General features: G+C 33.9%; 1 protein-coding gene across 1 annotated transcript; it reads left to right on the plus strand.

Moving 5' to 3' along the window:
- The first annotated feature begins 3207 nt into the window (after positions 1 to 3207).
- Positions 3208 to 5982, plus strand: LOC126886851 (uncharacterized). Its single transcript, XM_050653950.1, has 2 exons — positions 3208 to 3278; positions 3578 to 5982. Exon 2 carries the CDS (start codon positions 4215 to 4217, stop codon positions 5469 to 5471), a length of 1257 nt encoding a protein of 418 aa, XP_050509907.1. The 5' UTR covers positions 3208 to 3278; positions 3578 to 4214; the 3' UTR covers positions 5472 to 5982.
- The last annotated feature ends 12235 nt before the right edge of the window (positions 5983 to 18217 follow it).

Raw genomic sequence — 18217 nt, forward strand, 5'->3', positions numbered from 1 at the left:
TGATACATTTAATTTCGGGTTAGAGAGATTAATATTATTATATGTATACAAGTATGATTAACGTATCAATCAAAAGATGTGGTTATCAGGTCTAGCCTTTTGTATCCAAAGTTTAACATAGGCCTCCCCTAATTTCTTTTAGACTTCCTTTTGAAGTCGTCTGTCCATCGTATAGGTGTCTACCTCTGCCTCTTCTATCTGCTTGTGGTCTCCACAGTGTTATTTTTGGGTCCTTCTTCTAAAGGTGCTATCTTCTAGAGATGTTGGCAACGAAATTGACCCATCTTATTCTATTCACAGCAGCTCGAAATAGATCAGTTGACGAATTTTTGGATCCACCGCTGGTAATTCATTCTAGCCACATGGTATGCCCAGTTCCACTGCAGCCTTATAAAATCTGTGACGCCTGTCTTTTTCATTTCCTGGTTTCTAACTTGTCTCTGATAGTCATTTCAAGTAACTACCATTCCATTCTTCTTTGGGCCACTCTAAATTTGGTTCTATGCCCTGTGTAAAAAAAAATGTTTCAATGCCGTAAGTTATGGTTGGAAGAACACATTGGTCGAACGTCTTCTTTTTCACATATTGTGGCGTGTTGCTCTTGAAGATGTCTGATAAATCTCCATTATATGCTTAGATCTCCCTTTTTGTGTAATAAAATGGTAAGTTCACTGTACCATCTTGTAAGTGTTTCACTTTGCTGCAGACATAAGTTAAACAGTTTAACAATTAAGTTAAACTGTGCCCTCAAATTTTCGCGGCTTCTGCCGGAGCTTTATTTCTTTTCATTTTCTTCAATGCGTTGCTTATTTCGTCTGTTGACATATGTATCAAACATCAATTTCAAATTAATCTTTTTTTATGAATTTTCTAATAATTATTCTGTTAGTTGCTCATCATGTTTTTGTTGACTTCTGTATGTCCTTATATCAATCCTCTACTGCTTTTATTAAAACGCCGTTTTTATCCTATAATTATTTCTTTTTTGCCGTTTATTAATTTTCTCTTGAGAATTTTGAGGATATTGTTATTTTCAATCGTTTGTTGAATTTGTTCACTTTTATGCTTTCTGTTGTCCTTCCTAATAGATTTTTTACATGTCTCTACTTTTTTACTCTGTCGTTTGCTTGTCTGTCATGACATGACTCTTAAGTTCATGGAGTTTTTTGCTTCTATTACTTTACATTTTTCTCCTCTCTTCCATTAGTGCTTGTATTATTATTTTATTGTATGTATGTTTTCCTTTGACAGTGTCTGGCTTTCCTCTATACGCTGTGAGCTCGTACGTAGAGGGGATATTTAAAAGTTCGTGAGCGCCAGTAGTGAAGTCAGTGAACTTTTTCTGGAAATTTGACATAAATGTCAAAGATATTAATTTAAAACATTTAAATTAAAAACATTAATAGGAATAAAATATTAGTTGGTCAAATCTGTGGTAGGTATATATTTTTACCTTAAATATACTTACGTTTTAAATACTGAATTTAAGTTTTTTTAATATTTCGGAATATATAATTATAAATTAATCTATTAATCTTAGAGCGCCATCTACACGATAATTGTGAAAGTATCCGAAGTAAGAAACTAATATTTCATCAATAGAACGTCAAAATAATTATCAAAGTCTTAAAAACATCGATTACAATTTAATTACTTTTTTGCGTTGTAAATCTTACGCGATAAAAATTAAATAATAAATTTAAAAATTTCCGGCGAGAGTCGCATTAGTAATCCGCTAGTTAGCGACACCAGCGAAGCTCAGAGCGTATACGCTCTGAGCTTCGCTGGTGTCGCTCCTAGCGGGTTACTATTCACCGAGTACTTTCACCGGTAATTTTTAAATTTATTATTTAATTGTTATCGCTTAATATTTACAACGCTAAAAAGTAATTAAATTGTAATAGGATTTTTAAGATTTTGCTAATCATTTTGACGTTCTATTGATGAAATATTAATTTCTTACTTCGGATACTTTCACAATTATCGTGTAGATGGCGCTAAGATTAATAGATTAATTTATAATTACATATTACGGAACATTAAAAAAACGTAAATTCAGTATTTAAAACGTAAGTATATTTAAGGTAAAAATATATACCACAGCTTTTGACCAACTAATATTTTTTATAACAAATGTTTTTTTTTTTAATTTTAAAAATTAATCACTTTGACATTTATGTCAAATTTCCGGTAAACGTTTACAGACTTGTCACTACTGGCGCTCGCGAATTTATAAATATGCCCTCTTAACATTTAAATCTGTATTGTTATTGATTTCGATAATGCTGTAGATGGATTGTTCATATGCATTTATATTATTAATCTTTGTCCAGGTAGGTGTAGACTTCGTTTTGTTCATGCGATATCTCTCTTTCGACGGTTTCACCTTTCTGTGGTTGCTATTGAAAACTGTTGTATAACTGCATCTTATTGCAATATTAGATGAAATAGGTTTTAAGTTCTGTATGTGAGTAAAATCATGCTTCACAACATTCTTCTTAGTTCCTCAGAACACTTCACTTCTCACCTCACTTCTTAGTGCCTCATTTTTAAGTTTTTACGTACATTGAGACGTTTTTTACATCCACCCAGTGGCGGATCCAAGGGGGGGGGTGTCACGGGGGTCACGACCCCCTCCCCCAGACGAAAATAAACATCAATTCAATAATTCTAAAAAAAGAAAAACCGAGAGCCTTCAAACAAAAAAAATTTAGGCGCATCCAAAAAATAATTGAAAACCCACTTATTCTAGGGGTGGTAAGACTAAGTGACCTTACATCAGAGAAAAGTCATTAAATCACCCTCAAGATCCATCACGCACTCCCCCGCAAAAAAAATTTCTGGATCCGCCACTGCATCCTGCATCCACCACCTTAGGACTATTTACGTAGCCGGGACCGGGCCCAAGGGTTATACGTGCCCTCCGCAACACGGAGGTGGCTCGATTAAATTAGAATTTGAATAAGTTGTAGTATTTAAGAAAAATGTAAGACTCAACTCACCCTGAACCATTTTAGCATCTACTTGGAACTGACCACTTACCTAAAACAAAATAAATTTATTTAGTCTATGAACATAGTTATAGGGGAAGGTGTTGTACCTTGGACAGTGTTGTACCTTGGTCACAACAAACTTTTCAGTATTTCTGTTTGTTTCATAATCAATTGGCAACGCTGCTAAAATCTGTGTTTCAAAGTCTATAAAGTGTGCATAGTGATAACACGTCAAACTAAACCTGTTAAGATTTCCAAGGAATTTTTATATTTTTCCGTTAAAAAGTAAGTTTTTTTGATAATCTTTAAGTCATGTTTTTAATCTATAGCTTTGGTTTTATGAAAACATTAGTATTTCGGAGACCATATTATTTAATTAGCTTGCAAATGTTTGAAGGTTAGGAGGTTGTACCCAACAGTTTTAAGAATGTTGCCACTTTTACCAAATTTAGTAAGGTAGATGTACTTCGGACACAACACACTAGTTGTACCTAGGACATGTCCTAGGTACAACTTATTGATTTAATATTTAAAATCAGTTGTCGAACGTTTATATTTATTTTTTATTTTCTTAATAATTGCAGGCTCTAGAAAATATGCCACGCAGTAAACAAGGTATAAAACGAACACCACTTGATAAAGAGCAGTTGCGGCAGGCCGTTCAGATGTTACGAGAAAAGAAAATGTCTTTATTTGCGACAGCTAAACATTTTAATATTAGTAGAACTACTCTGAGGCGTCATTTTGAACATTGTACTAATACAGGAAAGGAAATTAGTACCTTACACGATAATTTAATGCACCATAAAGTCTTTACAGATGAAGAAGAGCTAATGTTGTGCGATTATATTAAAGAGGCTGCAGATTTACAGTATGGATTGACCCTAAAATACGTTCAAATTGTAGCCTATCAGTTTGCAAAGCATAATAATAAAAAGTATCCGAAAACATGGGATGAGCACAATATGGCCGGAGATTACTGGTTACGCATTTTTCGCAAAAGACATCCACAACTTAGTTTACGAAAGCCAGAAGCCACAAGTTTAGCCCGTTCGACTGCTTTCAATAAAACCAACGTAGTTGTCTGCAAATAAGACTGCATTGTCAAAGTTTTCTGAGATTTTACCTTCTGCTATATGGAATATTGATGAAACCGGACTCTCCACTGTACATGCTCCACCAAAAATTTTAGGACCTAAAGGCGCTAAACAAATCGGTTCAATGACAAGTGCTGAGCGAGGTTCTACTGTCACAATGATAGGTGCTATTAATGCTGGTGGAGGTTTCATACCTCCTTTGCTAATATTCCCGCGAGTCAACTATAAAGACTTCATGATAACCAATGCTCCACCTGGTACAATTGGAGGTGCAAATCCTTCTGGACGGTCCAACGAAAATTTATTTTTTCAGTTTATGGAACACTTTATTAAACATGTAAGGCCTTCTACTAACGCACCGTGTATTGTGCTCTTTGACAATCATGAAAGTCACATGAGTGTGCCTGTTATAGATCTAGCTAAGCGAAACGGTATTACTTTAGTGACATTTCACCCACATACAAGCCACAAGCTACAGCCAATAGACAAAGGGGTATTTGGTCCATTTAAAAAATATTATAGCACTGCAACAAATGAAATGATGCTTACTCCAGGATATGTGGGTAAACCAATCACTATTTACAATGTGGCCTCATTAGTTGGGAAAGCATTTCCACTAGCTTTTACTCCCAATAATATTATGCAAGGATTTAAAGCTACGGGAATTTATCCATTTAACGAAAACATTTTCGACGATTCGGACTATTTATCAGCACAGGTAACTGATCGTCCATATGATGTTACTTCTGATAAAACCGAAGATACAAATACAGCCGCTAATTCTGACATTTTACCTCAATTAGCTACAGAGGCTGAGATTTCGTCTCAATCAGTTGCAGAAGCTGATATTTCATCTCAATCAGTCCCAGAGGCCGATACTCCATCCACTTCTGCAGTTAAAAATATTATTACACCAAGTATGATTAGACCTCATCCTAAAGCTGCACCAAGGAAAAACAATGGAAGGGGAAGACAGAAAGGAAAGTCGCGCATTTTAACAGATACGCCAGAGAAAATCAGGATTGAAATGTTAAAAATGGCGAGTCTAATAAAACAAAAAAAGAGAAAAACAAATGTTAAAGTTTCGCAACAAAATTCAACTAAATGCAAAAACAAGAAGAAGTCCGTTAAGAGAAAAATCGTCTCTGATTCTGAATCTTCCATATCAGATGATAATTTTTCGTTACAAGAATCAGATATGTCTGAAATGTCTTTTGAAATTTATGATAACGAAATTGAAAACACAAACAGTAATTCCGAAATTTTGAAATTTCAATTAGGCGATTTCGTGATTTTCGTTTACGGAAATAATTATTTTCCTGGAAAAATTGTTGATATTAAAGAGCAAGAATTTGTAATAGCGTCCATGGAAAATCGCTAAAAAATTGGAAATGGCCTGAGAGGGAAGATCGGAACTTATACCCAGCATGCGATATTAAACGCAAAATTGGACCTCCAAAAAAAATTCGTTGCTCTAGGGAGGTCTATGAAGTTCCAGAGATGTTAAGCTTTTTAAAATTAGTTTAAACTACTTTCTGTTTTTATTAATATGTATAACAGTTTTATTTTTTACTAACTTTAATTCATTTAATTTTGCGTTTATCATTTTATAAAGGTTTGTTCAAATAAAATTAATTTTTATATTCATCATATACTGTGTCCATGGTACAACATCTTTGTGTTCAAGGTACAACACCCATGTTGTACCTTGGACAATTCGTCACAATTTTTTGAAGTGACCTAATTTTTTTAAATACATATGTTATAAGCATCTAAGGAAAATTATATTGTTATGTCATAGTTCAATATTACACTACAGAAGTGAGGTTGCTTTATTGCATATAACAACTTCCCAAACCCTAATTTAGTAAAAATGTGTCCGACGTACAACACCTTCCCCTATAATCTATGAGTGCAACAAAAATAAACATTGCATAGTACAGTGGAACCCCGATAAGTCGGCCCCCGATAACCCGGAAGTCCGGCTAACCCGGACCGATTTTTATCAGAAAAACATTTCAACAATAAAAATGTATGTAATATAATATTTGAGAGATAATAGATATTTGTGTAATTTGAACTACATATACGATAGTAAAAATGACTCATGGCACACGACGTTCATTGTCGTGTTATCGGAAACAACAGGAACCTGTAGTATACTTTATTTATTTCAAACTGTCTTAGCATTGTTTAAAAAAGACTAAAAGACTATTAAAAAATCCTTTTTTAAACAATGGTCTAGTCTTCACTGTTATGAAATAACATAACATCGTTGCAATTGAGACCGTATTGTGTGTAGTACAGTCGTATTGTTCGCTTCCGTTCTGTAATCGTTCGTAAATCTATTCAGATTTTGTGTTTGCGTGTTTTTTTATCTACGTAAAGGCAATAAAACGTAAAAACGTTGTAGTGACAATGGAAAAAAATTAGAAGCATTAGGTAAAATTGATAAAGGCGTAATTGATACGTAATTTAGATGTGTACTGAGCATACATATTTCAATTATAACGGAGTTTATCTGTAAGTATACCGTATTTTATTAATTTTTACCATTTTCTCCGACTAACCCGGATTATCGATAACCCGGATCGGCCGCGGTCCCGATTAATCCGTGTTAACGAGGTTCCACTGTATATAGTACATCAGAAACAGTCAATGATTAAATTCCAAAAACACTTATGCCAGCGGACGATTTTTAGGCCAGTCCGCCAGTCCCATAATAATATTAGGCTGGATCCCGTGTACCAAAAAAAACTTGATTAATAGCAAGCTGAAAATTTGTTAATAGCTTAACGGTGTCTAGTCATGCGCGGATCCAAGGGGGGGTCAATGGAGTCAATTGCCCCCTCCTTGAGACTTCGCCTGGTGTCTACTGACACTTTTTTTACGAGATTAAATTTTAAAAAATAGTGAGTTTTGTGTTCTGTTGATAACTGAATAACTGAAACATACCCAAATATGGCAGAATTCCTTGGAATCGAAAATTATTAAAAAACTTTGGAACATAACAAATGAAAAATTCCCACAATAAATCTGTTTATTACCATCTATTCAATTCAATGCCAGAGACCAGATAAAAATAGTAATTGCCGCTGCTATGTTATGGTCATTTGTTTTCTAGAAAGGTTTGTATTGTTGACTGCAATAAAGTAAGCCGGTGGTCTCCAATAGACGCTGTAGGCTGCGTACAGCATCACGCCGTAGGAAAATTATTCATTTTCGTTACTTTTAATAAATATTAATTTCTTATTTTCTAAAATTGTAATTCTAAAACAAAGAGCCCGAATAAGATCCACTTTTAGAAGGATCTCCAAAGTATCATGCAACAGAGACTTAAAATTGGCGTTAGGGATCCACCTACGTTTCTTACTGTCTGGTGTCGAGTCTTGGAATGTGAATAAAATCGATCTAAATCGCCTTGAGGCCCTCGAGATGTGGAGTATAGAAGAATTTTAAGAGTTTCTTGGGAGGAGAAGATTTAAAACTCCACAATACTAGAACGTCTTAGCAAGACTAGTGCGATTATAAAAAGCATCAAGAAGAGAAAGCTGGAGTATTTCGTATATGTAATGAGAGGTCCCAAATATAGGTTGCTACAAAATAATAAGCTCGGGAAAATATGTAGCACGCAAACGCAGTACAGGAAGAAGAAGAACTTCATGGTTGATTAGGGTGGCAGTGAATAAAACTAAGATAGCTATGACGGTAACCACCTCTCTGAAAGAATATGGTAGGTACATGAAGAAGAAGAAAATAACAGCTCATCCCTAAAAAGAATCCTGTCTACGCCAGTGACGAGAACTTTTTTATTTCATTGCTCCCACCTCGCAAGGTTGCTGGATCCGCCGTTGTGTCTAGTCGGACAAACTTTGATGTACGGGCATACTGGAACAGGGGAAGTTTTAATTGTGGAACAGTTTAAAAATTTGGAACGTCGGATTACGAAAACGTCCCATGTATTTTGTCAGACAGAACATCCAATTGATTTGTTACCCTTTCATTAAACTTTCATGCAAAAATCGTACTGCTATTACTGACCAGCATGATTCCTGTTATTTGACATGTTCTTCGTGTTCCACTCATTAAAATGCCCAGTTGATAATAAACACCAGTCTGATTTTTGCATGAGAGTTTAATGAAATGGTAACAAATAAGTTGTAAGTTCCGTCCGACAAAACACATGGAACGTTTTCGTAGTCTGACGTTCCAAATTTTTAACCTGTTCCACAATTAAAACTTCCCCTGTTCCGGTGTTCCCGTACATCAAAGTTTGTCCGACTAGACACTGTTAAGCTATTAACAAATTTTCAGCTTGCTATTATTCAACTTTTTTTGGTACGCAGGATCCAGGTCTATATGCTGGGCTGAAACATGATATTTTATGGTACGTATTCATACGTGCGTGCTCCGTGCTCGGTGTAGTAGCTCCACATAGTGGATACGTTGGTACTCGCAACTCAGCGCTCACCCTCTTCGATCCAACCGGTTTGCGGTTTATATGTAAGGGAGCGCATGCCGTGTCCATTTGAGCAGCTACACCGAGCACGGAGCACCCACGTATGGATACGTACCTTTATATTAAAATCAAGGAATCGCGAAGAAGCATTGAAATATCGACATTTTGTGAAGTACTGCGTATATTACAGGTTGATCATGTAACAAAAAAATAAGTACTCAGAAAAGCTAAAACTGAATGTAGATAACTGCTTTAGTTAGCTTGGTTCCAATAGTTAACAATTGGCTTCTGACTCATCTCTAGTAAGATGGTCACTACTAGGAGCTTCATTTACAGGAATAAGTAGGTAATTGGAAAAATATTGTGTGCAACGAAAATACTAGTCGTATATAAGACTCTAATTTAATAATTTAATTTAATAAAAAAAGTCGTATGGGGTTTTGAGATAGTCTAAGTGTTCCCTTTTTTCAGTTAACGTATGTTACTCTCGCCATTGATTATAGTATCTCTCACAAAGAAACACTATAAATACAAAAATATAGAAAGACGCGTCCAATACAAAATTTACCTGCTTCTAATTTTTTATAAAAATATTAGAGAAATCAAAATGTTACTGATACATATAATATAGTTTATTATTATCATATTTATTGCCCAGTTTCTTCTAATATTGCAGTCATCTAATGTATAACATCTCTAAAGATACCATATCCGATGTGTTCTTTTTTGTAGAAGAAGCTGTTCATTTGGAATAGTTTATTTTCCAGCGGGAAACTGAGTAAAGTTTCATCGCGCTCGTTCCTGTTTCGCCAATCAAACCAACTAATGATAATAAAGAAACAAACTTTATAATAAAAAAATAATATAATAAAAAAAATTAAAAGAACATATTTATATTTATTGATTACTTTTCAAATTTCTTTGAATAAAAAGATATTATTCTGTGTTTTTATAGAATAAGCAAATGTTTTCTTTCTTCTTCTTATTGCGCCGTCTCTTTTCGAAGGTTGGCGATCCAAATGGCAACTGTAGCTTTAGAAACTGCTGTACGAAAAATTTCTGCGGATGAGCGCTCAAGCCATCTTCTCAAATCCTTCATCCACGAGTTATGGCGTCTTCTGGCATATTTTTTCTTTAATTATTATTAATAATTACTTCTTGAAATCGTGATATCATAATACATAACGGGTTATCTACTAAAAAAAGATATCGATGCTATAATAGAATGTATTATGGAAAATGATGCCGAATGGACTAAATTGGACGATATTAAAGGCTGTTTCACATTATAAGAATTTTGAACGTGAGAGGGTTTTCTCGTGCGGTAGTTTTGACGCACTTGTCCTTTTCACACAATAAGAATTGAGTCGCACGAAGATATTTTGCTGTGTTGTTTGGTATATTAGTTTTATTTACACTTTCTGGCTGAGGTAGATACATGATACGATGTCTGATATGTATCATTACGATGTATCATTACAAATGGGTATTTCTTTGTCCATACTTTTGTCCTAATGAACTGTAATGCGTATTTAATTCATTTGCAATTTCTATTTCGTCAGTTATTTATTTCTTATGTTTTTAATTAAAAGTCTTAATTTGTTTTTATAATCGTTGTTCTACTAATTTATTTGTGGGATCTTCGATTAGCTCATACAATCTATGTAATAAACTATCCTAAATGGAAATAAGCCACAATTTAACTAAAAAAATGATTTTATTAACAAAAAATATGTTAGGTAATAAAGAGTCTAATGCTCATAATCTTTTTGAGGGTTTTATTAACTACAGTTTGGGAGCGACCGGTTTCGGCGTTTACAATTTGTACGCCATCATCAGGCCCTTAGAAACTGAACAAAGATATCAGACAAGAAGTAAGGACCTGATGATGGCGTACAAATTGTTAACCGCCGAAATCGGTCGCCCACAAACTATAGTTAATAAAACCTCAAAAAAGATTATGAGCATTAGACTCCTTATTATAGTCCATTCTTTCACGGTTTTTGCTCTAAATTTTAAAGAACCGCTTGGATTGACATGAAATTTGGCATACGCATAGCTTACATGTCAAAGAAAAAAAGTGATATTGTGCCGATGTGTGCTTTTGCCCTGGGGGTGACTTTCACCCCCTCTTGGGGGTGAAAAAATATATGTCCAAAACAAGTCCGGAAATGGGTAAACTGACTAATTTTAAGTAACTTTTGTTCTATAGAGCTTTTTCGCCAAGTCAACACTTTTCGAGTTATTTGCGAGTGAATATGTTTATTTTTCAACAAAATAACCACATTTTTAGACGGTTTTTCGCAAATAACTCAAAAAGTAAGTATTTTGTCGAAAAAAATGTTCTTAGCAAAAATATAGCCTATAAAAAACTAAAAAAAAAACGGTGTACGCGTTAGGTCTCTGGATCTCGTAGAACCAGAGTTATAGCCAATGAAAATAGATTCATATTCACCAAATTTCAAATAGAATATTTCGACGTGAAATATCCAAAAAAATTAAGCACTTTTTGGGGAAAACCCATTATAACTTTTTTAAAGTGTTTAAAAAAAGCTTTATTTCTGTTTTTACAAAAAGTTTCTAGCATTAAATTTAAGCAAGTTACGCTCAAAATAAAGTTGGTCCCTTTTGTTTTTGCAAAAAAAAATCGGGAAGACCACCCCCTAATTAGCAACTTAAATGAAATTAATCGTTGCCGCTCCACAAATTATTTTACTTATATTGTGTTTATATGATCTGTAAGTTTCATCGATTCAAAGTGCTTATCAGCCCTTTCAATAATAAGGACTTTGAACCGATGAAACTTACAGATCATATAAACAATATATACACGAGTCAAGAAACTTGTGAAGTCGTTACGATTAAGTTCATTTAAGATACTAATTAGGGGGTGATTTTCTCGATTTTTTTACCAAAACCAAAAGGGACTAACTTTATTTTGAGCGTAACTTGTTTAATTTTGATGCTATAATTTTTTTTTATAAAACAAAAATGAAGCTTTTTTTAAACACTTTAAATAAGTTTTAATGAGTTTTTCCCGAAATGTGCTTCATTTTTGGTTATTTCACGTTAAAGTATTCCATTTGGAATTTGACGAATATGAACCTATTTTTCATTAGCTATAACTCTGCTTCTACTAAATAAAAAGACGTGATATGTACACCATTTTTTTAAATTTTTTATAGGCTATATTTTTGCTAAGAATGCTTTTTCGACAAAATTCTTACTATTTGAGTTATTTGCGAAAAACCGTCTAAAAGCGTGGTTATTTTGTTGAAAAAAATGAACATATTCACTGCCAAATAACTCGAAAAGTATTGACTTAGAGAAAAAACTCTATAGAACAAAAGTTACTTAAAATTAGCGAGTTTATCCATTTCCTGACTTTCTTTGGACGAATATTTTTTAATCCCCAAGAGTGGGTGAAAACCACCCCCAGGGCAAAAGCACATATCGGCACAATACTTGTTAGCTGTGTGTATGCCAAATTTCATGTCAATCCAAGCGGTCTTTAAAATTTAGAGGTTTTGCAATATTTTACCGTTAAAGAATGGACTATTACCTAACATTTCACAATGTGCTCATACCAGCAGCTAGTTCATCATTTGATTTTATTAACGTTTCGACATCCGATTTGGGCGTCGAAACGTTAATAAAATCATTTTTTTATATAAAATTATGGCTTATTTCCCATTTAGAATAGTTTATTACTAAAATGCCACAAGGAAATAGCTTCAGAACAACATTACAATCTATGTTTTCGTGTACAGAATTTAAAAGACCCTCCGTCATCCACTCGTTTTTAAATGTTGTTTTTAGATACTTTTACACAAGACGTGACGGTCGCCCTACTCCAGTCTTCACCGAGTCGTTTACCCTGTTAAATTAAATATAAATTCGTAGAATAACAGGTATAGTTATATTATATGGAGCGAAATCAAATTATAGCGTTGTGGTTACTTTATCGTGGAAGAAAGAGAAATAAGAGGAACCGAACTCATTCGGTCCATCCTATGAACGCAAAAAGATACGATTTATTTTTATATTCACACATATTGATGGAACACCCTCTATACTCAACGTTAATTGCAACTATGTAAAATAAAGTTTATTTAGTTTTAATTACTGTTATCAGTAGCATATAATTAATTTTGCTGTACTTACCAAATGTGTTTTTTTCTTTCACCTAATTCATCAAATTCACTGTTAAGTGCACGGCATACACCATTCCAAGCATTTCTCGTCAAGTTTCTATCGTTATATATTTCTGTTGTTTTGTCCCAAAGAACAGGTCTCGCTTCAATATTCTGAGACATCATAATATTAAATATATGCATCTACTTTAAACAGCCACATAGTGTAAATGAAAATAATGTACCAAACAACCAAGAACACTACCTTCGTGCGACTGAACGACAGTATCATATGAAAGGATTTTTTTTTGTTTAATGTTTATTTTGCAATCTGTTACATCATACAATAACAATAAGCATACATGTTGATTGGTACAATGTCGTGAGAGATAGTTTATCCAATGATCCACTCTCTGTATGCACTTTTACATTCTTACATTTATGTTAAAAAACAATAAAAATTTGTAACTTTACATTATTACATTGATATTAAAAAATAAAATAAAACTATCACAATTTAAAATTGATTTCATATGTACAATTATTGCTGTTGGAATGGTAGATCCAAGGGTGTTCTTATTTTCAGCCTTCGGGTTTCTTCACTGTTGTCAAGCAGATTAATTGCTAGTGTGTTTGGATGTTGCTCTAAGCGTCTTAGGTAGTTTGTGCTAAGCTGTGTAGTCACTGCAGTAACCGTTGGCATCTCTAGATCATTATAAATGTCTCGGTTTGTTACGAACCAAGGAGCATCTACTATACTGCGCAGGGCTTTTGACTGGAATCTCTCGATGATAGCAATGTTCGACTTAGATGCTCTTCCCCATAACTGGATTCCATAGGTCCATACTGGTGTATGAAAGGATGCATTAAGTCCGCTATGCTGCTGGGTGCGTAAAGACGGCACGGCACGGCTGCCGTCTGTTGTTGTAGCAAGGGACGACATAAACACGGCGACTTCACCGAACGTTCCAACCACCGTCTAGTGAGAAAGGCTCCATATGATTACATGAGCCACCATTGGAATGTCGTCGTGCGTTCTAACCCTCGCACCGCACGTTTAAATTCTTATAATGTGAAACAGCGCTAAGGGAACTTATTTATGATGAAAAAGTGTGAAAATAATAATAACCTCTTAAAGAAAAACAACTTATGTATTTATTGGCCACTATTTTTTACAAGCATCTTTTGCGCCATGGTACCACCCTGTCGGCCGAAATGCCCTTGACATAAATCGTAACAATACCACTTGCGATTTCCAAAGACGATAATTATGCAACTTGGAGCAACAGGTGCTACACACATTATGCTAAATCCGGCACACAATAAGATCGGCTCTAAGGTGAACTTCTTTCAAAATAAACCCTCCTGGCAGAGGGTAAATGTGAAAGACCTTTTTCTTCGTTTGTTTACAAACAACCACCTGATTCTTGAGACTCGTTTGAGAGGACGTGGAATGTGATTTACCGGTTTAAAGAGGTGTATGTAATAAGATTATCTGTGTTAGCGTGAAGGGAGATCATTACTTTGGCAAATTTTTAATGGTAGATAATTAAATATTCTATGACTCGATAAAAAGGATTTGATGGAAAAAATAATTAAAATTGAAAATATATATTTTTAGATCGTTTTATTTATGGAATTTATGAGTGCTGTCAAATCCTCATTTTCTATCATTTATCCTTCGTAAGAATAGGTATTTTGATATCGTAGAGATCTGAGATGAATGATTTTTCTCCTGTGTTAGAGTTTTTTTTATGTATTAGAGGAACAATGAATTAATCCTTATGACTTTCCAGAATTTTATATTGCACCTGATCTGCTACTTTACTGTCCTAGGTTATTGGCAGTGATCTCGCCTTGGAATCTGATAATTATTGTTGTACCCTTCAGTGTTGAATGTTGTGACTAGGTTCACTGGACGATTTAATATGCACTATAACATTTATACATTTATCACTATCACAGTTGGTAGAAAGCTAGTCCTGCGGACTAGCTCTTGACTTAATTATCCAGCAGTTCTAACTTTTCCCTGTTTGTATGGCGATAGAGTCGGTTTTCGTGACTCTTCGTAATCTTTCTTTCTCCTTTTATTGTTACTATACGGAATTCCCGATGTAGGTCTTTCAAATCAAACTGAGAAAAATTATGGCACACAAGTGCTATTATTGACGTAAGAACCTGAATGAAAAGTAGATACTTAAACTAGAAAATAAAGATAACAATATACCAAAACGCTTATACTACCAGGCTGAGATATGGATCGGAAACAAGGAACATCTTAAAGGCAGATGAAAACCTTTTACTCATATTTGAATGAAGAATCCTGAGAGGAATTTTCGGTGACATCTGTAAAAACGGTACTTGGAGAAGTACAACTATGAGATATACCACAAATACAAACAGATATTTGCTGGTGAAGACGTTATATCTCTCATAAAATAGGAGAACTAAGAAGGGAAAATGATCTAGCAAGATCAGAGCAAAACAACCCTACTAAAAGATTCCTTGTCACAGCTAGTGGGAAGTAGACGAAGAGGTAGGCCAAAACTTAGATGTAAGGATGTTGTAGGTAGATGAAAATGCTTGAAAAAAGTGCATCAATCTGGTAATGGATAGCTGAATGGCGAAATAGACTTGGGAAGAGCGAGGCGTGTCGAGGCTCTACTATTCACCGTGTGCAAGTACTTGGAGGGCTACGAGAAACGATCGTGCGCGAATAGCGGAGAAATCTTGCAACTTTCTTAAATCATTCATTGTCAATTGAAATTGTCAAATTGACGTACCTATATTTCATATCTACTGTCAATGAAGAAGAAAAAATATATGTTGCTCCATAATATTGCTATGATATGCAATTATTAATATTATTATATAAAAGTAAATTTAATTAATTGTATTTTGCTTGTAGTAGTGCATTTTAATAATTAATTTTATTTACTACATACAATTGTTTACCTTTTAATAACATAACCTTAATCTTACTTTTTCTTCTTACAATTTTTTTTGGGCTATGGCCTTAACAATTGTCCAGTAACCAGGACCAATATGATTAGCCAATATAATTAAAAGTGCGAAAAATGTTGCCGAGCTATGAAAGCAGGTGTCGCTTTTCCGAACTTGCACGGTCTCAATAGGGCTATGGCTGTAGCACCTATGATGATGATACACACACTTGCTTCTTTATTAAGTAAAACATGAGTCTAGAACTCGTTTTTACAACTTCTACTACGTTATCTTTCATTTCCCTATCATCATCAGTTATATCAACTCCATTCGTAAAACACCAAACCGAAGAGTGAAGCGACAAACTCCTAGTGATCTTCCAACAAGATTTTTATAAAAACTAATTATGCATGTATTTATTTTATTTTAAAACCGTCTACACACGCTCTGACAAAAGCAACTGACTGTCGGTGTTGACAACGTTGGATCTGACTATTGGAGCATGTGTAGCCCTGTCGCAAGTAAAAAATGAGGCAGTCCGACAGTCCGGCTGACCGATTTTGTCGAGTGGTATTGCTATTCCAATATTCTGACAAATTTGTCGTGACAGGACGTGTGTAGCGTTGTTGGCCTGATTTCTGACTAGAACACGGATTAATAATTGTTAATAATCTACAGGGTGATTGATTAGTAGGGTAAAGCTCAATAGCTCCGCTATAGTAATAGATAGCAATAAAAGTTAATAACAAAAATTTTAGCCACCTTTGAGCTTCAATTACAAAATTAGTTAGAATGTTACAGGGTGTTCGATAACACAGTGGCAGACCTAACTTATGTTTTTTTTTAATGGAACACCCTATATTTTATTTTATATTCGAAATCCTCTTAACTTCTCCATCACAAAAATATAAAGGTTTGTAATGTTATACAGGGTATTTACAAAGTTATAACCAATTTGGTATGAAAATCGTAACAAGTTTAACTCCCTGTATAAATAAAAATAAGCACAACAGCAATGGTTTATTAATGCCATATTTTTTTATTTATTGTCAAAACTTTTAAGAATTATTGATAGTGCTAATTTTCTTTATATCAAATACAGGGTGAGTCAAAACGCAAGTACATTATTTTCTCAGTAATGTTAAATGGAACATCCTGTATTTTATATCATTATTGAAAAGTAACATTAACGTACTTTAATTTTTATATAACATTCCCTATGCCCAAATTTATTAATTTTCGAGATATTTTCATTTTTCAGAGCAAATTATTTTAAGTGTTTAAATTTATCTAAATTTTAAGTAAGCCATGACTGAATTGACAATTGAAGATTACCGATTATCAATCCGGTAATCAATGTAACACTGTAGCAAATAAAGAAATAAAAATAATTTATTAGTAATACATTTTACAAACAAAAACACAACCAATACATGCAACATTTTTGAAACAACTAAAAACTATCTTTATGTAAATGCAACAAATAAACAAAGAAAATTAGTAATAAATTTTACAAAAAAACACACAAAGACAAAATACAATATTTTGTGAAGACAATTAAACACTACTTTTGTATGTAAATGTAACAATGTAACAAATAAAGAACGAAACATAATTTATCAGTAATAAATTTTGCAAAAAACATGTTTGAAAAAATTAGAAGCTAGTTTTAATAAAATATTTTTAATATTTAATTACATAAGGTGTTCAAAATCATCTCCTAACACATTTATGTACGCCTAAAAACGATCATTGAATGAGCTACTTACTCTACTAGTATGGTATAGTTAGACCCAAACCCAGACATCCAAAGTGAAAGTTATCCTTCAATTCCAAATTGTTCTATATGGTCCACATAATGTTCAGAAAAAAGTCACACCATTTTGAGCGTCGGGTTTGGGGGGGAGAGGGGGGAGAAATCTGCAAATTCGTAGTTTTTTACGTTTTTCGTCAAAAATATTATATATTTCTAAAACTAAGCGGTTTAACATGAACAACCCTCTACACAAAATTGTTCTACATTAAATTTGAAATAAAAAAGGCCCTATGCATACCCCTTCTAAAATCAACGGTTCCAAAGTTACGGAGGCAGTATAGTATAATTGGTCCAAAAAAAAGGCCTAACCCGGGCATGCAAAGTAAAAGTTTTCCTTTAACACCAAATTGTTCTATATGGTCCACATATTGTCCAGTAAAAAGTTACACCATTTTCAGCGTCCGGTTTGGGGGGGAGATGGGGGAGAAATCGGTAAATTAGTAGTTTTTTTAAGTTGTTCGTCAATATTTCTAAAACTATGCTTTAGTGTAAGGAATGTTCTATACAAAAATATTCTACATAGAATTTAAAACAAAAAAGGTTCTATACATAATTGTTATAAAATCAACGGTTCCAGAGTTACGGAGGGCGAAAAGTGGAGGTTTTCGATACTTTTTATATTTACCGATTTCTCTCCCCTCTCCCCCCCCCCAAACCCGACGCTCAAAATGGTGTGACTTTTTTCTGAATATTATGTGGACCATATAGAACAATTTGGTGTTGGAGGATAACTTTCACTTTGGATGTCTGGGTTTTTGGTATAGTTACATCATAAA

This window comes from Diabrotica virgifera, chromosome 6 (assembly GCF_917563875.1).
Source record: "Diabrotica virgifera virgifera chromosome 6, PGI_DIABVI_V3a".
NCBI classification, from domain to species: Eukaryota; Metazoa; Arthropoda; class Insecta; order Coleoptera; family Chrysomelidae; genus Diabrotica; species Diabrotica virgifera.

Excerpts from the sequence above, each read along its gene's own strand:
- LOC126886851 (XM_050653950.1), top strand. The coding sequence starts at position 4,215 with ATGACAAGTGCTGAGCGAGGTTCTACTGTCACAATGATAGGTGCTATT.